Source organism: Volvox carteri, assembly GCF_000143455.1.
Source record: "Volvox carteri f. nagariensis unplaced genomic scaffold VOLCAscaffold_36, whole genome shotgun sequence".
Taxonomy (NCBI): Eukaryota; Viridiplantae; Chlorophyta; class Chlorophyceae; order Chlamydomonadales; family Volvocaceae; genus Volvox; species Volvox carteri.
The window spans coordinates 140,729-160,340 of NW_003307579.1; the positions used below are offsets into that span (position 1 = coordinate 140,729).

Here is a 19,612-nt window from a genome sequence, read left to right on the forward strand (position 1 = left end):
CCTGCCAGGGGTGGAACGTTATGAAAGGGCCCATGGGGGTTACTTAGGGTCGCATCATGTCCAGTGGATTGGTACCCATCCACATCAAGGAGCCCCACACCCCGGCAGCTCACCTATTATCCTTTAAATCGCACCACCACGCAGCTGATATTGTCATTGCTCCCGCGTTGGTATGCCTCCTGGAAATTTGGCAGAGTTGCAGGGCACGTGTTGCCGAAAGCATAGTGACGCACATTGCCAAAGAACACCGGACGCAGCAGGAACCAGCGGGAGATTAGCCATCCATCGCATGATAAGTACTAGCTGTATCAATGCTTACCCCTTGCAGTTTGCCTAACGCCCCCACGAGCGTTTGCGCACTTAATGGAGCTGAGTATCGCATGGAGCTAACTATCGCCATGGTGAGAAGCCGAATTTTATCAGTGCCGGCCTTTCACTGGGCACAGCTGACCGTAAGAACCCTCGTGCACCAACCTCGGTTACTCGTTTGGCAGCTTGCTCAGCGTCTGAGATGTCCCGAATCAGGGTGACGGCTTCCTGCGGGGAACGCCAGTTCTAGACTGTAATGCCATGCCATAGTCCCCAACAGCGATCTGCGCCCCGAACCCCCATCAACAAACAACGTACATCTTATCCGTTGTCGTGCGACCTCCACAGCAAAGCCCGGTGTGCTCATCATTATCCCCACTTGCTGCGCATTCTTTTAGTGGATTGCAAGGCCAACCAGAATACCTGACCCGGCGAAGCAAGCGCCACAGTTCCTGTTCTCCAACATGCACGTGGAAACCCGTCACACCACTGCCCTTGGGCCTTCGGCTCGTATGGGTAGTTTTACAGGTATGGGGTCACGCACCCCCAACCATGTAACACACACACTCACCCCTATGACACGGCCGTCATTAAGGAAATTTACCCGCTCGAGCTCACAAGGATGAGCCCCGCTGGACATCTAAGAATCTCCCTTCGCCAGTACCCTTCCGGAACAATATAAATACCTCAGCGCAGAACAATGAAACGTCTGTCTCGCTGTGTCAACTGCTTACCTGCTCTTTGCACACCATCGCCCTCCAGCCCTCACCCACCACCCAAACGCCTTCCTTCCACCCTGGCATGCACACCTGGTTCGTCATGACGTCCCACAGCCCGTCACTGGCCAGCATGAGGAACTCGTCCTCGCCGGTTAGACTCTCCTCAGCCACGGAGGGCGTCGGGATGACGTAGCGCTTGAGCGGCCTGTCCCCGAATGCGCGGGACACAGCCAGCACCCCGCCCACCCGCCAAGTGCCCGCCCACACCACCACGCCGCCCGCGCTCTCGATCCGTGACCGCTCCTCTTTGACGTTGGGTTTGTGGTCTACTGACAGCGCGATGGCTGTGCAGGGCGGGGACATGCAGGGGATGATTAAGTCTGAGCATGCCCTGGTCGTTACCTTCCTTATTAGTCTGGTTCGCTGGAGATTCCTTCACTGCAAAGAATGTGGGCACGAGACGTGCTTACCGCCACCCGTGGTGAGGGAACATGGTGTGGCAAGGTCATACATGGTTTGATGGCGACCCCAAACAAATGACAAGCAATGCGACTTAGGCGGGTTCCTTGGGACCCATATCATTTCCCGTGCACCCACATTCTCCTAAACGGCTCTTTTTGCATTTGGTCAAGAGTCACTGCATTCCCCCATCCTGCCTTCCGTCCACTGCCCGACGTGTCATGAGACGGCTGACATCCCGGCCACCTCCAGGGTGCACCTCCGTGGTGAAACCGCCGCCGCAACGCACCTTTCCCGCCACGGCAAAGCACTGCGCGGGAGTCCCCAACATTCGCCACCAGCAGCCGCTGGCCTGCCACGACCGCTGTAACCGCCGTACAACCATCCTCTCGACCGTTTGAGCTCTCGTGACGCAGGTACTGGTTATCCGTGGTCTCGTAAGCCTCAGCTGTGAAGAAAAGCCAGACACACACGTGGCGCGCGCGGGGCAAGTCAAGAGCCGGGGTGCTGTGTATGATGCTTCCACGCACAACCCACTGCCCATACCTCTCTGCCCGGCATATTCACTTGAGAGAACATTCATTTCCCGGGGTTCGTAGCACGGGGATATGGGAAACAGGGCCCCCGGCGCGTCTGTATATGAATGGGTGATCTTTAGCTGGGTCCCTGTCGCAGCTCCCACTCCGTACCATCTCACCTACGCACGCGGGTAGGTCGCTGACGAACTTGTTGCTGCAATAATCGTACACCGAAAGCGAATCACGGAGGGAAGGCAACATCAGGTGGGGAATCCTCAGTGGAAACTGCACTGCATACGCGAGGGAAGTGCGAGGCCTCACTGGGTGCAGAACCTTACGGAACGCGGCGAACCGGCGCTGTCGTCTTGCCTCGGCCTGGGTGGTGGCGCCATCATCCAGGTCCGAGGGGTTCTCAGAGAGATGACCTGAGAGAAGGCCTTCTGTTGTTCCGTATTACGCACGCGCTGATGCTGGGTGATCGCTGACACGCTGCTACTGGGTGGGTTTGCGAGTTTTGGCCTCGTGTCGTGTTGGGTGCCCGTAAGGGTTTGCTCCTTTTGGACAATGTGCTATCAGTGGCGGGGCCGCCGTGCAGTGCAGGGCTGTCACTTACCCATCAGCTTCTGCCCTCTGTGGCATGGCTTGTGTTGAGATCTCAATCAATACAACAGAATTGCAAATTTTGAGGCTAACCCGCACCCAAACAATTTAATGACACACCTCTGCATCATGTTTATGAACAGGTTACTCCGGACGTAGTCAGCGGCATGGGGACCGCCATGCCCTGCGCAGTGCAGCAAACCACATGTTCCCAGGTGCTCGGCATTTGAGTAGTGGGAGCAGCGAACGGGTGTTCGACAGCTAAGTGGATATTCGTTTTTACGTGTAGATGCGCCGTTAGTCTCCTTTATCACTTGCTTGTCTGGAGTGCGAGGTAGGATGGTGCTTATAGGCGATCTGGCAGCCCTTGAGCCTCGGCTCGTGTTGGGCGGTTTGCAGTTACGGGGCACGCACCATGTAACATACACACACATACATACATACATACATACATACATACATACATACATACATACATACATACATACATACATACATACATACATACATACATACATACATACATACATACATACATACACATGCAGATGCATCACGCACTTCCACAAAGGTCCGAATGCCATCAAAGTACTTGCAGTTCGTCAGCAGTAGGGGTCCTTACCATCAAAGATACCAAACAATCCGTACAACTGCCCAGTCCGTGGATCCTTCTTGTACTGCAAAACACAGCATGTGACATAATGGATAGCGTGTGCAAGCACAATTCTTGACTGTTTACATGCCATTGCCATGGAATGAGTCTCCGTACCTGTGCAGCATGGAAGTCCTCCATGCTGGTTCGTTTGCCCCGCAGCAGCGAAAAACCGTAACTCCCCTTCCCATCCTCCCTGCAGAAAGGAACGATGTGACATTGAGACGATCCCGTTGCGGCGCAAGCGCCGGGTGACATGTCTCGGTTTCTCACCGGCTGCATCCACCCGAAAGCGACGTCAGGTTACCCAGGGCGAACGCCGTAGCTGCATCCCTCGATGGTGATAATACTGAGGATACGAAGTCCATTTGCTCTTCCGTAGTAAGGCCCTGGGTCCGCTGCGCCTATGCCATATTCATTCGCGTGTAAATGAAATGCACATTATCCTATATAAGGCTTCGTCCACTTAGAGCATTTGCTTGGAGAAGAAGTACCAGGACCGGGCCCACCGAAATGGGCAAGACGAGAAGGTGTCAGCAAGGATTTGATGTGTGTTACTCGTCAAATAATCTCTGTTAAAAACAATGGAAACACGTAAAATTCTTCGCGAGTCCGCGTCCTACCCAAGAGTTCAAACAGTTGCTGTCACCCTGGTATTTCTGACTTCGTTGCCATCAGTAATGAGTCCATACTTGTGACCGTGCATCACAGGTTCCGTCGGCAAAACTTTTGGGATACGGCAGCGGTTAATAGTTTCGGAGGCGCCTCACGACCTTGCAATTTACCTTTACCCAATTACCAAGTCATGTGGAAGCTGTTGCAATATTTAAAAGAGCGGCTCATCGGTTCGGGCCCATTATTATCTAGTCAACGTGCTTCCCTGATGAGGCTGCATGCCCTTGCTCTCGCAGCTCTCACGGCAAGATATCCTTTCACAGCGCAAAGATTCAGCACATGCGTTTTTAGCATGAATGACTCAGTCTTGCAGCCTTACAGCAGAATAACTTAGACACTCCACTGTCCACGTGGCGGCCCCTGCTTTTGGATACTCGCCAGACATCTCCCTCCCCTAGATCCCCTGCCTCCCGTATTAGTAACATGCATTCTTTCCCGAGCGACAATGCACGCCACACTGCTGCCTTGGCAAGTTGCACCCCCTCGAAACTGCCCATGCCAGCACGAACCAGCCAGACATCCGTTAAAGCCAAAATATAACCCAACTTCCCTGCCCAGCCCGACGCATAAATCGCAGGCTCGGTGACGAAGTTCACGGAGCCGATACAACAGCACAAACACTGGTCCACGCAACCCCAGCACAGAACTGACAAAACTGAAGTACACTGTACATGAGGCCAGGCTGCATACCCTGCCGTGCTACGCGTCTTCGCTCCATTTGACTCCTCCCGACATGATGATGCCAATAATAACGCCGAACAACCCCAGGGCGCTGCCAAAAATTTCAACCACTAGAATCTTCACAAAAAGGGAGCTATTTTGAGCATCCGAAAGCGCACAGCTGCTCCCCACGATGCCCACGCACATCCTGCAGCAACACGGCATGGGCTTGGTGACGGAAAGAGACCAGGTGAAAACCGTCGCCCCACGCACATCCAGAAGCAATAACCCCACCCCCACCCCCATACACGCCGATACCGCTAAACAAACTGTATATTATCGTGGAGGTGTGCGAAACCCGAGCCAGGGGCTTACCCGCAAACAAGGTTGGCAAAGCCGCACGTGACGCCTGAACCAAAGATAGCGTATCCAGATGCCATAGCCCATTTGCTATATGTCACGCTGTCCTTCAAAGGCTCCACCATCTCAATTTTGGTTTGGAGAATGATGGCCACAATCACCCCGTAAATGGCCACCGCCTCACAGAAGATGACGCTGTAAGCAGGAGGAACAAGGAGCTCAAGACAATATCCGTCCGAGACCGCAAACTGGCAACAGCACGACAGCCTGGGTACCTGATCAGGTTCTTTGATGTAATCCTCGGCACCCTGATTGCCGCGCCGACCAGAGATGACCCAGTTATGAAAATTCCCCTGTAAATCAGGACATGGCTTACTACCTTTGCCGAAAAGATTAGATACAAAAATAGCATACACCTGATGCAGGTGTACATGTTAGCCACCAGCCTTACGCACTCCTTTGCTCCCTTACCAAGCAGCGCCAAGGATGGACATTCCCACCGCTAGTGCCACGCCCATAGCGGACCAGAAGTAGGGAGACATATTTCGGAATAAGAGCCACAACCAGTCATAGTCAATGAACCGGTCAGGGGAGCCGACGCTAATCACAAAGCAAATCCAGGTTATTGCACATGGTATGTAGAACCACACAGCTGGATGCGTAAGGTCTGTCATTGTTCAATAAAGTGGTCCACAAGCTTGGACAGGCTCAAGTGTTCGTGTTAGACTTGGCAGCTGCACTTGACAACCAGTGGTTCCTGCGCCAAACCCACGCACAGACGGAGATTCTACGGAAGGCCTTTCATATTGCGCCTAATCACAATTGATGTCCATGCCCAAGCTATTTCTGTTCCGTAGCCGTACTTCTGGTCGTCCAGCAAATGGCTGTACCACAGACGCATTTCTATGGGCCGTTAACGTAAGGGACCTGCAACCGTCAGTAACTTTTCTGGGCGGATGTTTCCATCCAGTGTTCACTGCAGGCCGTGTAGGAGCTGTGTGTGCTATCCGCTGTGTGTGCTGTCCGTTGTGTGTGGTATCCGCTGGTTCCTTGAAGGGCCTGGACTCTGGCCTCAGACTGCGTCTCAACATTACATCGCTCCCTCAAAACCCGGCATCCTGTCGCGCTGCCGTATAGAATATTAAAGGATAAACTACAGCAGATGCTTCTCGATACGGCTTCCCGGAAGCAGCTGTACGGTGCACAAGGTACAGTTGATCTCAGGTATCGGAGAGCGCAGCTGTGTAGGTATTACCTTAGGGCATGTAGGTGGCTTGCTATACGCTTTCCTTTTGGTGTACGACGAACCCCAACTCGGCTATACATGTAGGCTGTGTAGGGCTTTAAAACGTAACCCTGTACGGCTTAGCCGCGTGCGGCGGCATCTACTGGTGTTTGGCTTTTGTTAGGGTCGTGGGATCTGACTCCATTGCTTCTTCTTTTCTCACACTTGCAACGCTGTGCCATTTAGCTGACCCTGGTTGTACTTGGCTGCCTGGAATCTCAGGGACGGTCACCCAGATAATTCATCTCATAGGGTCTGGTTTTTCGTGCTTCCGTTTCGCGAACCATTCGTGTGTGTTGCGGCACTGCGGCACATTCGCTCACGTTGGTGTGTCATGTCAAGACCTGGTGCGGAGCACCCGGGGGCCGAGGGGAGGGCGATATGTATTTTGCCATGGCCACATCGCCTCGTTTCGCATAATTGTAACCTGCTAGGTACTTGGGGTAATTACAGGATGCTTCGACACCAAGATGCTCCTGATCAGGACCCACAGGCAAGCAGCATGTAACCATTCACAGCCGCCGGCATCGTTAAATTCGCACTTCGCGGACCTCTGAATCATGCTCCTGGAAATGTCGGCATGCGCTGCTCGAGGGTTTTGGTGTTGATGGCATGGTATTGGCGTGATACGCAACCATCGAGATGAATAAAAGGCCTCGCGAGATGAGTCGCAGCTGGCCAAGAGGCGGCGGCATCCTTTCCACCAGCAATCCGGCCCATCACGACGGCTGTCTGCTGTACATAATAACACGCGCCTTGCAGCAACATTTTAGGCGGGAGCTCCCACCGGGAGGACACCCGCTAGAGTCCGCAATGTTAACCAAATGACTCCCTGAACGACAACAGGCTCCCATAGAATGAAGACCCCACAAACAAAGCGCTGCAAATGTCAAGGCAGGTAGGTGCGCTGCGCGCAGCAGACACCGCACCGTGCAGCACTACATGAACGCAGTCTCGTATGTAAGAGCGCGGCCTATATATGGAGCGGTGGATTCATCATGCACCATACAAAGGAAGCGCTCGTTGACATATATACACATTCAAAAGACATCAGATGACACCACTTCCTCTACCTCCGGCGCCTGACTGCCTAATCAGGATCGCTCCGACAGCTAAAGCAACGGAACCCAACAAAAAGGCCACTTATGGTACCGCACCACCGCACAATGACCCGCATGCAAACAGGCCAACTACCCCAGTGCAACAAAATGGACGGTTACAACCTAAGCAAGGAATACCACCACGTTGCAGTCCAACCTGCATGGATCGCAGTCTAATCATATGCAGCGATGAAACGCGTCGGATGAACCCAGGACGCATGAAACTGTGTACACGTTGCCGTTGCTGAAGGCTATGTGATTGTATGGCAGTCTAGGGCCAACTGCAAATCTAGAAAGCGCGCGCGTTGTATGGACAAACGAAACCTAGATACATCCGAAACTGCGGAAACGTAATGATCCTCAACAGGTTCCCGCAAATGCACAAGAAATCGACGCTCATATGCGGTGTTATAATATTCAAGAACCCCGCGCACCGTTACGATCGAATCCTACTACCTTATTACCAAGGGTGATGAGTGATGTTTCAACTCAGATACTGCATACAAATGCACAAGGCCGCGGCCCAGTTCTCAGCCGTTGGTTCATGGTAATCAGTAGGCGTTCCAAAAGCGTATGCCCGCTCAGACCTCTTTCCCTATGATGGCCCAAGACCGGCCCCCAGCATGTTAACCCACGGGTCGGATAGCACGGTCTCGCATGATGTGTTCCCGATCGGTCCTCACGTGTCCCCAATCAAACCCGCGTCACGGTGTAGACCCTCTAAGAGGTCCTCCGGTGTCGCCTCCATGGGGGAAAACGGCAAGCCGACAGCCAGGAACCGCTTGAAGGAATCGCTCTCGCAGCGCTTTAGCTCCCGACTGGACTGGTTGAGCATCACATTGCCGGAGTCCATGTGCTGAAGCGACCGGCTGCCGACCGAACCCCCCGCGCCTCCACCTGCAGCGCCCATGCCCACGCCGTACCCGGAGTGTTGCTGCTGCTGGGACTGGTGGCTGTGGTTGTGTACTACCTGCTGCTGTTGGGCGTCCAGGCCCAGCATGCTGGAGCAGCCCGAGCCCGCGATGCCCATGCGGGAGGACGGGTCATTCAGGATGAGCGTGTGCTGCATTTGCCCTGTCAGCTGATCAGAATGTTGCATGCTCATCTGCATGAGGGGCGCGGAAATGCCGGTGGGGCTGGCCGCGCCCAGCCCTAGGCTGCTGTTGCTTGCGGCCGCCATACCTGCCATCCCGCGCTGGTCGGCACCGGCCCCAATGATGCCGCCGGAGTAAGTGGGCTCAGCACCGGTGGTGACGAATGTGAAGTTTTGCGCGAGGTACGCCTCGATGTCGGACGCATCCAGCACCCCGCTAAGAGCCGCTGCGGCCACCGTGTCGCTGATCTCCTGGCTCAACCGGCTGCGCGGCGTGTGGCGGCCCCGGCCTGCAAACATATCACACAAAACAAGCAAGCACTCTTCCATTGCACCTCCTTGGGCGTCCACCAAGGAACTAGTAACGGGACTTGTGTGGTACTCCAAATCAGTATTCGCCAGAACTCTCGTCCAAGACAGCACACCTGTTTCGGAAGCTGCTACACGCTTCGTCGATGACGTTCCGCAATCACAGCAGATCTCATCACATCATCGGGAAAGCCCACACGTGCAGAAAAGGCTACTGCCAAAGGTTACTGTAACGCTGTCATCCTTTCTCTCTCTCTCGCACACACACACGCCCCTCCAGAACAATCATGGAACCCCCGTCCATGCACCATCGCAAACTTACTCTCAAAGTGATACAACGCATGCCGGTTGTTGGACGTGACCTGCATCTCGGCGTTCATGCCCAGCTGCTGCTGCTGCAGCTGCAACTCCTCCAGCATCTGATGCCCAGGCGCCGAGTTGCGGGACCGTTTCCCCGTCTAAGGAACGCATGGCACGCCGGCAGGATGCATATGCGCGACAGGACCGCACGGAGAGGAAGCAGGCAGTAGTTTGAGGGTTAGATTGCTGGAGCAAGCAGTCCCCGCCACGCAAAGGCGGATGCACAATCGTCGGTGCACGATCATGAGCAGAGAATTGACGGAACGAGTGAATTGTATGGGTATTACCTTCACAACGCATGCATGATGTGCAGGACAGGCAACCAGACGGCCACATTTCAACATTAGCCGCTTCCTTACCAACTACCATCCAATTATGTCACCTCCGTCCTGCAATATCACAGCTGTTTAAAACCCACACCACTCTGACACCCACCAGGTCAAGGTGCAACTCGACAGAGGACTGCTGCATTCCAGCTGCCTGCATCATAGCAAGCTGCCGCACCGATGCTCCCGCGTCCGCTGACAGCCGCCGGTAACGGGTGGAACGCGCGGGCGGGGGCGGCAAGGTCAGGTCTGGCGGCCCACCAAGGCCGCCCATTCCCCCACCCGCGCCGCCAGCAACCCCCATTAAGCAGCTGCCTCCACCGCCAGGGCTATCAGCGCTGTTATGCGTAAACATTGGTGAGGAGGTCGCTGCCGGGATTGTCAAGAAGGGATCCAAGATGGGTTGAGTTAGTACGGCAGTTAAAGCACCCAGATGGCGACGGGCGGCGCAGACGGCACGGCAGATGATACCCCGAGATGGCAGCGAGGCAGCTTCCCTAACCTAGCAAGCAAGCAGCTCGTCTCCCTTGTATTTATTCCACGACGTCTAATTAACAACACGCACTGTTGGGCTTGACGTTGAGTTGTTATAGCATGTTGCATGTCATGGCCCTTAAGTGAAGGCAGCCCGAACCTCCTGTTCCATGCGAGGTTTTTCTTACCGAAACCAGCCGCCAGCGGCTCGCACGATACCAGGCATCGCGGAGCCCCAGCATGGCCCCACTGTTCAGAACTGGCATAACGACACACACCCATGCTTGAAGCACGTCTGTCCGGTACACGTCTGGAACCAGTTCCGAGACCGCCAGACCCGCACTAAACATGTTGAGTGCAGCCACGGACTGCGCACCTGTGAACTGGAACGGTGCCTGTTGCTGCTGCGACTGCTGCGCCCCCACCGCCTGGAGCTGCTGCTGCTGCTGCATGCCGCTATCCGCGTAACCGCTGGTGGCCTGCTGGAACATGGCCTGAGGTGTGCACTCCGGGGAGCCGGGCCCTTGGTGGTAGCTCACGGCCGAGGACCGGCGGCTCCGGGCCGAGTCCGGATGCATTAGGGGAGTCATTCCCACACTTCCGCGTCGGCCAAGCATCTGCAAGTCCAGCGTTGGAAACTCTTTAATCGCACTGGGGTTCTGATGGGCAAGCCGACTGATCGCTGGACAGCAGAGTGAGCGGCGTCCGACCACCAGTCAGTCACAAGGAGTATCGCGCACACACCGGTACACGGATTCCCACCATCGCAAAGGGCTAAAGGCCATGCGGCACTACCTGGGCGTCAACTGCTTACCCCCTGCTGGTCCCTACCTGAGTGTCCATTCCGTCAGCCATGGAGATGCTGGGGCCAGGCGCTATGCTCATGCTGGGGCCCGCCCCAATCAGGATGGACGTGCCACCGGTACCCGCGTTAGCCATCTCCTGCGGTCACACAGATGACTATTAGATGGACCCGGGAGTCCGAGGAGCAGCCCAACGTAGGGCCCAAAGCGAATGCAGCGAAACGATGCGTTAAGCAAAAGCGTCAAGGCTCCCTATAAAACATATCCGCCAAATCCAGTTTTGTAACGTGAGGCCAGGTGGTTTTTCCGTCCGCTGCAATCCCGCGGCTGCAGTCCCACTGCTCCACCCTCACCACCCGCAGAGCTGATATGCGCTGTGGTACCCTGCCGACTACTACTTCCCGTCAGCAGGCTCCCGGACAGTATTGATACCGTATCCACCACAATGCGCAGCACCCATCCTTGCGGCCACCTGCATTCCCCCTTCTTACCAGCTGCTCCTGCACCATGACCCATCCACGGTGTCCCGGCGTGTGCCACGCACTCTCAGCCAGGCCGCGCCATTGCTTCAGTGTCTCCGCGTCCTGCCCTGTAGGGCCGCTGGAAACCACCAGCCGGCCAGTGGCCGCACGCTGCACGAGACCTATGGGGCACGTAACGGCCGGCATGTCATGTTGTCGCCAGGCTCGAGTAACAGCGCATCATGACAAGGCTGGCGTGAATCGAGCAGTGGCACAGAAACGGCGGCAGAGACGACGGTTCACCTAATTCTGGCTCTCAAGGGATTACGACACCACGTAAACCTAATGAATGGCGTTGCAAAGGTACCATGTCGTGCCTCAGACACATGCGACCAGTAAAATTCCTTCCCTGCCGAGCCCCTAACCAGCATTAGCGTCGAGTCCGTAGTCGCTGGGCTCAGAAACTGAACGTGCTTCAGTCAGACCCTGCTGACTGCTGAGGCCTAATGCGCGGTCCACCTGCTTAACCCCTGCGACGTACCAATTGGTCGGTCCATGTTGACTTGGCCTTGTTTGCATGCGAAGATGACGCCCTGTACCATGTTGTCATCAGTGTACCACAGACGGTGCATCATGTCATCGTACACCACTCGCTCCGCCAGCACCTCCCGCAAGTAGTCCCACTTATGCTTGTGCTTGCCCTTCATGTTGAGCAGCTCGAGCATCTGCCGGCTCCGGAGGAAATCCAGAGAATCAGAGCAGGTGGGGTTTAGGCGACATCGGCGACACTGATATGCCACTTGGAAAAGAGCCCACTGCTGTGCCCAGACATTTATGGTACAGGATACCAGAGCATAAAGCGCGATGTCGCGAACGGACTGGTGAGAACCAGAACAATTATGTGCGATGCGGAGATGAGCAATGACAGCGAGCCCTAATACGACAAAAAAACTCGTACCGAAGCAGATTACTAAGCAGCTGACCGTTGTACATGGCCTGCTGCATGTTAAAACAAGGCGCTAGTCTCGAATAAGGACCTTAGAAGTCACCTAAGCTTGCCGCAAAACACGTGCGCTGTACATGTCGCCACTCACCTTGTTCTCCACTTGCCGGTTCTGGTCCGCATACAGCATTAACTGCTTCAGCTGTTCCACTGCAGTAACGAACAACAACGGGGAATGGGGCACATAACTAAACACGCCTTGTCAGGGACGACACGGCGCCATGTCAATTTTACACTGCGTCCTCTTAATATAGCTCGTTACATTTTTAACGGCGATCCATCTCAGGGTGTAAGACACACACACACACACACATACATACTTCGATAAAGTTGTTCCTGTGCCACCATCGCCATTTCCCTCATCGCATCTCAGACCTTAATAAAACACATAACCCGTACAATCAGCTTTATCTTGTGTTCCAACATTTCCCCGCTCACCCGTCTCAATGGAGCTGTACGGGCAGTCCAGGTGCTGGTGGATCTCCCGCAGGCGCTGTGCGGTAATGCTGCCGATGAATTTGAGCTTCGTGAGCTCGTCTTTGAAGTGCGGGTACTCGGACTTGCGGTAGTCATTCAGTGCACGCTGCGTCTTGACCTATCGTGCAGCCAGCGTCACGGTCCAGGGCACACAGGGGAACATAGGCGACTCAAGACAGCCTCTCTCTGGGCGCACGTTGCGTGGTGCACCACATTCTGGTCCGTCGTGGCACGTGGGTACAACAAGGCCCCAATCGGGCAGCCGGACACCTAAATCTCCAAAGAGGGAAAGAGCTTGAACAGCTTGAACTGCCGTCTACATATTCAGCTGAGCATTCGCGCATGCATGCCCTCGCCCGCAGTGCAGTTAGCAAAATGTGCAGCAGCCCAAATTGTTGGGAGACACACTCGCCCTCAGCACTCACGATAAAGCGGCCCGACACCGCCGGCCGAATGTTCTCCACCAGAGTCAGAACGCCGTAGCCCTCTCGGCGCACGGCACGCGCCGTGAGGCGGAAGGTGCCGAAAGTCTCATTATTGAGGTGGAAGGTGTCGTTCTTGTCCGTCACGCACAAGTCAGGCAGCTTCACCTGCCCTTCATTCATGCGCAGGTAGACACGACCGTCAGACTCGGCCTTCACGCCAGCCTGGTACGCCCCCAGCAAAATGCTTTCCTGTGTGGGCCCGGAGCGGTACGAACCATACTTAGCACAAACAGATCAGGGCAAGTCAGGTCAGCCCAAGTCAGGTCACGCACGGAACGGTGGAAAACGACAAAATTTTTAAACTCCGGAATTACTCTGAAAATGCCCTGAAAGCATTTTCGTGGGAAGCTTAAGCGTTGAGGCTGCGGCTGCGGCCTATGTATGCATCGCGCTCTCCCGTACCCTGTAACTGCGTCGGCCGCGCACATCCCGCCAACGGACACATGGTGCGCAGATTACCCAGGAGTGTATTGCAAGCCGATACCCTGACGAACGGGCACCGTGTACAACGCACGCTTGCAGTGCCCCAGAATGTCGCAACAGTGTCGGCGATGGTCACATGTGCACATGCTATGTACCATCGACGTCATTCTTGCCCGGGAGGTATTTCCATAGCCACAGGCAATCGTCTATTGTGACTTTGTTTCCGGCACGCTAAGGTGAAAGCGTGGAGAGGAGAGGTATGCATGCTCACGAATCCGCTGGCTTATGAATTTTTGTACGCAATACATGTCTGTGACGCCAGGTGGGCCCAACAACAACCCCTAGGCTGGATTTGCGCCGTGTGTCTGTCGAAGCTGGCGGCGAGATGTCCCTGTGGAATTGGCACCCATCAAATCCATTGAACACCATGCCAACGTCTCCATGCCCCTCACATCATCGTTCTTCAGGAGCTCCTTTATGTGGTTGTAATTCCCGGCAGTATTCTCGTTGTACGACTCGCCATCGATTACGGATACCTGCGACACACAGACAGCATGGGCCTCACAAGTGTCTACAAGCGCAGGTATCCCATTAGTCATCCTCGTAACCCAAATCCACATACCGCGATTTCCACCCCCGGCAAAGCCTCCGGGGCACCTGTGCGGAGATTCACCAGCTCCAAATACACGTCTGCCTCGCATTTCGATTTGAGCACCTGCCCGTCGGCATAGCACTCGTCAAAGTTGTCATCTTCACGACATTTCTTGTTCGGATTGTTTTTACAAAGCGGACACTCCTTCCGCATGCATCCGAGGAACCTGCATGATGACGCAATGGCATGCTTTGGCTAACGGGCCGACGCGCACGGACTCCTGCATGCGGAGCTAAACTCGCCGGCATCGATGAGTAAAGCGCAACGCATATGAATCCGTTATTTGCGTCTCTTGTCCTGAACTGCCCAGAAGCTGGAGTGTGCGCGCGTAAGCGAAATCATACGCTTGTTCTGTTACTCCGGGCAGAAGCACGCCAGCAAAGACCCTGCTGAACTGCTTCACCCGAGCCCCAACGTACTCCTGCGTTGCAAGGCATTGTTTAGTTCGGTTGCTAAAAAGATTTGGCCAAAATTGCTTCCAAACGCCCGACCTCAAGGACCGCACGGGAAACCCCCCGCAGCTCATCTCGAAGCGGCACTGTATGCATTTGCGTCTTCGTAGATATGTAAAAGTGCTACATAGCCGTCTTAATAAGCATGCGCAGAAAATGTCATTTCTGTGCCTAACCAGATTTGAGGGCTTTACCCTGTGAACAACGTAACAAATATTCACGTCGCACTATCTTTGTGCTCGCGGGAAGTTGACAATCGATACCCGGCGATACTATGTGCGTACGACGGCAAAAATTGGGTTGTTTTGGCCAGCCCGCCTACTTGGAACATGACTTTTATAAGGGATTTACACCTTAGGGCTCCATTGCAATCTATCTGAAAACCTATCGTTTTGTCGGCGCGATCTTATGTTAGCTTGCCGGCTCGCGACTTCCTCGCAGCGGGCAAGCGGCAGTTCCAGCACTGAGCCCCATGCCGACCAGACGATTCTCCCCACGTATGCGACTTACACGCTTAACTTCTCCTCAGGAGGTCAGAGGCAGCAGTGGATCACGTGCCGCTGACTAGAGCTAGTACACGCCAGCACCGGCTCACCCCAACATTGTTTCCTCTGCAACAAGGGGTCACAACCGAGGACATGCGTGTCATTGACAATAGTTTTGTTGTATGAGTTTTCATGCTTGGTGACAGAGCACCCAAAAGGCAAAATGCTGTCCGATGCCGTACGTGCTGTATGCAGCACTTTCGGCATGACGCTCACGGCTCATTGGCTCCCGTAATTGCATACAATGAGTTTCCCCTAGCTGTGCCACATACACACACACAGAGCCTGTGAACTGCCAGTTACCAGGGTGACCTGCTGTTGGCACTGAAGCTGTATATGTTACGCCTGTGTGGGGGATAGGAGCGCGGTTCAGGCACTTGGCTTGTGGAATACGATGGCAACCATCGTGCATGTTTGTGTGTGAGGTGTGTGTGTGTGTGTGTGAGGGGTGTGTGTGTGTGTTACACCTTGAGTTGCGTTAATCTCTTAAGGTGTAGCGGGCCAATACGAGTCAATATGGGGCCGAAGGGCAGGCCAGTCCGTATGTTGTATCTCGACTGCGCCACACGTGAACCCACTTATTCCATGGACCAAGGGAAGAGGCGGTTGCCTTCCTTATGGTGACGGAGGTAAACAAGTCCCGTACCCTCTGCTGCTGCTAAAGCGGTGGTTGCTACTTCCGCTGACCAGGACCTGTACCCGACCCAGCGCCATTGGTACGCTAACGTGGCCCAGGCGTTTCCCAGGCGCCGCCAAAACACGAGTCCGCAAAGTTGCACGGCATTGCGTGTCCAGCAATCCAGGCCTTAGCTTCATGCTGGTTGGCGGCAGCCTTCTCAAAAGTGAAGGCTCTCCGGCTACATACTTCTCCGGCTCCAGTATATCGATGGGCTGATTCATAATCGGTTTAGAAACCTGGTAGCCCCGACATAATCGCCAGCATCTCCATGATGTTGCCACCGGGTTTCGTGGCGATGTTGACATCCTTAGAGCCAACGCAGCGCGTCTGCCAATTGTCCATAACACGTACATGAGCTTCAGCCCACAGCTACTGGCTTGCACGCGTCACGGCCGTTACTCCTCTCTTGAACGCCATAGGTGGATGGTGACGGCCCCACATAAAAGCTGGATGACCCGCGCCGCACCCCAAGTGGGAGCCAAAACCCCCGGCCATTTTGCGTACTATTTCATTCTCTTAAGCTCGAACCCGACACACTCTTGCAAAGTTTGTCTTTACATTCTCATCGTCTCATTACCTCTGGAGCGCACCCGGCTCTGACCCTCAATCTCAGCCAGACTGCGCGTCGCGGGTCTCAACGTGTGGATAGGAATATATTCATGACTGCTTATTTCCAGGAAGGGTGGGGCAGGGAACGCAAACTTACATGTTTCAAAGCATCCGCTGCGGACCTTCCGCTGCGGTCAAATGCCGCGAAGTACTCACAGTTGGCCCACGGTAATCTTACCTTTTATTACCCCCATCACCACCCATACAACTTCTTTGCCATAACGGCATTCCAGTCGGCTTACGGACAGCATGATATGACAAGTACTATGCCGGCCACTGCCCTAGTCGATAAGACAAGTAACGTATGTACGTCAGGAACGAGATACGGTTTATGTCACATGATTAAGACAACCTCCCTAAGCCACGACGAAGGCTTGCAAAGTGCAGCAGACAAGCTTGACACTTGTCACAGATACACGCGTCACAGATACCGGCGTGCCAAGCCGACAGGTAGCCCCTGCCTACAACAAGACACGGTTTGGTTTAAGTCTACAACGATAACCCTCCGAAGACCCTCCCAAGGTATTCGCACAGACCTGAGGCCTAGCCTTGTAACGCTCAAACCTGCCCCTTAAACTTCCGCACTACACTTACATGGATTAACCTGGCTGCCTGCGGTGATGGCCCAAAGCCCTCACGGGTGAGCACGTCCGCGCCACTGTCAAATAGCAATCATACGAGGCCGGGGTTCCCCACAGGCTGACCAACAACAGTGCCGGATTCTTCTAGCCCAGGCGCGTATGCGCCAGCGCCCAGCACGCTCTCAGTGGCCAAAAGAGGGGTTCAACAGAACTCCAGTTTGGTCTCATCTTCACAATGGAGTTCCACAGTGGCAACCCCACGTCCCCCCAGAGAACTGGACACCGGGGTTCTCGCGAGGCCTTGCTAACGACAACACCAGGCGGCAGGACAGCCCCGTCACCGAAAGTCTACGGCGCCTGTAGCTGGACTGGACATGCGACAGTGGTTTTTGGGCGAGGCCCCGGGCGCGAAGCGCCATTCGGGGGGCCGAGCCCCCCGGGTTCACTGCTTGTCAGCCAGTCAGTCAGTCAGTGGCTTACATATCTCGCCCCGCAAAAAATAGCGTTTGAATGCTATATCCATTCTATATCGAAATGCCAAAGGAGACCTTCCAGATAAATCGGAGCGCGACAAAGATAGCTTTCCTGTAAGTGGCTGCACCGGGGCCGAGCCCCTTTTCGGCTTTGAAACGCCGCCCCCCTAGCCCGCCCCGGGGTTAACATATCTCGCTCCTTAATGTCCCTCTCCTCTCCAAACCTCACACTTGACCAACTGGATGACTAACCAGCCAACTCCCCGTCTTCACTACCAAGCTCTCAAGCAGGTCCCCCGTGTCCATGTCCGAAAGCCGAGCTGTTAGAGGCACCCCTTCCCAATGTGTGACCCTCCTACTCCGAGCTCCACGAAGCAGTAACAGTGGAGTGGAGGGTGGAGGCCTTACGTGGATAGCACATCACCGCCTGTAAGGTATGACGAAATCAAACGCCTTGCCCGGCTTCCCACATTCGTATGCGCAGTTCCGTGTGCAGCTACGCGCCATGCGGGCCTTATCACTGGCCAGCAGCGCAAAGCCGCTCTCCTGGGTCACCTGCTGCCCGTAGCTGTCCAGCGCCTCAGTGCAGGCGGCCTCACACGCTGATCGACACGTCTCTTTGAGATCCTGTCCCTCTGACTTCCTGCTCGTGGACAAGCAGGGAGGGCGGAGGAGCGGTTGCAGAGGCCACTTGGCAGGCGCGTTGGGGCACGTTGGGTGCGCACACAACCGAACTTTTGCCTGCTGGGCGATTTTCATGTGGCTCAGGTACTCGGTTAAAAACGGCACTTAGCTGAGCGTTATTCCCGCGTAGCAGATCCCGATGCTGAAAACCCTTCTAGGTGCTTTTGGTGTATTATTGCGGAGCCTGCCGTTGATTTAAATCTGACCACATGTGCGCGTCAGCCATTGCTGCTAGACTCAGCGTACGTTTTGGTGCAAAAGCAGTGCTTACCGCGTGAGGAACGTACGAAGGCGGCGAATTTGCGGTGTTGGGCATCGCGGCCCCAGCCATGCTCAGTACCCCCAACCCCCCCAAGGCTCCACACTCACCTACATATCCGATTCTTGGCATACAGGGCCTGCAAAGCAAATCATGTGTGTCCCAGGGGCCGGGAGTCGGTGGAAAGTGGGCTCAATGGCGTCATGCACGCTTACATGACTACCAGGACCCAGCTCAAGCGAGAATCCTGAACTTAGCTTCGAGCGAGCCTTTGCCCATGCACCCCACGGCCCAGAGGATGCCGAAGGACCCCTTATCCAGGGGCATGAGCTAAAAGTCCCATAGTCCAGCTGTGGCTTGTACACGACCCATATTGCATTAGTGTCCAAACGCGCTTGCAACCGGGGGTGAGAACTCAGGACCGTCATAAGGACTTCCCGGTACCCGTCCCTTCCCACCTTGTCCCCCGTTGGTAGCCCCTGGAACTGAGGAGTCTCTTGGGTCACCTCCACCGGCCCCACGCAGGCGTCCACCGTGAAGCCCTTTTTCCGGGAGATAATCTTCTCTCCCTGGAGCTGTTCAATCAGGTACTTCTTCTGCAGCCAAGGAAGTGGATAGCTATCCTTGGCGCGGTGGATTCCAGAAACGGAGAACCGCTGGAATGATTTGGTTGAGCTTATGAGCGTGGTCCCCAATGCCGGGCCTCCCGCTGACCCAGTAGTATCGCAAGTAATAACATTATAAATTTTCACCTACAAAGCTTGTTCCATAGAGAGTGAAGGGTGTGATCGGGTCCCGCTCCTCAGGAACATCGTCCCCACCGCCGAAAAAACCGGCACTCAGGTCGGCCAGCGGGTTTCGTGGAGAGACCGATGTCGCTACTCCACATGCCTGACGGGGGCCCGAAGAGGGCATCAGACCGAAGTTATCTCCTATCTACGCAGCTACTCGTTGCAGTTGACTCGCCTGGCGCTGCACAACCTCGGCGGTTGGATGTTTACTTGCATCAATCGGGTCGCCAAATGCGTGTGCATATGGGGTAATCGAGAGAACTGCAACTGCAATTATTGCAGTCGAAGCATCTGCTAGTTGCTTTACTGGCCTCCAGCTGCCTTGGTCGATAGGAT

General features: G+C 54.9%; 3 protein-coding genes across 3 annotated transcripts; all 3 read right to left on the minus strand.

The window, feature by feature from the left end:
• Positions 1-116: 116 nt before the first annotated feature.
• VOLCADRAFT_63584 (uncharacterized protein) lies at positions 117-3,515 on the minus strand (the record flags this gene model as incomplete). Its single annotated transcript, XM_002953450.1, has 8 exons — positions 117-179; positions 475-537; positions 1,119-1,372; positions 1,777-1,935; positions 2,185-2,219; positions 2,726-2,789; positions 3,228-3,276; positions 3,375-3,515. The coding sequence occupies 8 exons, from the start codon at positions 3,513-3,515 to the stop codon at positions 117-119; spliced, it is 828 nt and encodes a 275-aa protein (XP_002953496.1).
• Positions 3,516-4,232: 717 nt separating this feature from the next.
• Positions 4,233-5,759, minus strand: VOLCADRAFT_109870 (uncharacterized protein). The gene is made up of 4 exons (XM_002953451.1): positions 5,424-5,759; positions 5,228-5,305; positions 4,968-5,147; positions 4,233-4,800 (listed from the first exon to the last, which is right to left on the minus strand). The coding sequence occupies exons 1-4, from the start codon at positions 5,624-5,626 to the stop codon at positions 4,632-4,634; spliced, it is 630 nt and encodes a 209-aa protein (XP_002953497.1). The 5' UTR covers positions 5,627-5,759; the 3' UTR covers positions 4,233-4,631.
• Positions 5,760-6,055: 296 nt separating this feature from the next.
• VOLCADRAFT_105916 (uncharacterized protein) lies at positions 6,056-19,519 on the minus strand (the record flags this gene model as incomplete). Its single annotated transcript, XM_002953452.1, has 25 exons — positions 6,056-6,144; positions 6,561-6,581; positions 7,025-7,117; positions 7,167-7,210; positions 8,021-8,720; positions 9,062-9,197; positions 9,535-9,794; positions 10,276-10,516; positions 10,731-10,841; positions 11,194-11,345; positions 11,705-12,041; positions 12,258-12,316; positions 12,605-12,761; positions 13,069-13,317; positions 14,004-14,087; positions 14,174-14,369; positions 15,251-15,266; positions 15,417-15,545; positions 16,586-16,616; positions 17,083-17,100; positions 17,795-17,900; positions 17,967-18,185; positions 18,596-18,624; positions 18,701-19,108; positions 19,487-19,519. The coding sequence occupies 25 exons, from the start codon at positions 19,517-19,519 to the stop codon at positions 6,056-6,058; spliced, it is 3,918 nt and encodes a 1,305-aa protein (XP_002953498.1).
• Positions 19,520-19,612: the final 93 nt, after the last annotated feature.

Excerpts from the sequence above, each read along its gene's own strand:
- VOLCADRAFT_109870 (XM_002953451.1), bottom strand. The coding sequence starts at position 5,626 with ATGACAGACCTTACGCATCCAGCTGTGTGGTTCTACATACCATGTGCA. Across the intron at positions 5,148-5,227 it reads ACATCAAAGAACCTGATCAG|CGTCATCTTCTGTGAGGCGG; the intron begins GTACCCAGGCTG and ends TCCTGCTTACAG. Across the intron at positions 4,801-4,967 it reads TTTGCCAACCTTGTTTGCGG|GATGTGCGTGGGCATCGTGG; the intron begins GTAAGCCCCTGG and ends GTGTTGCTGCAG.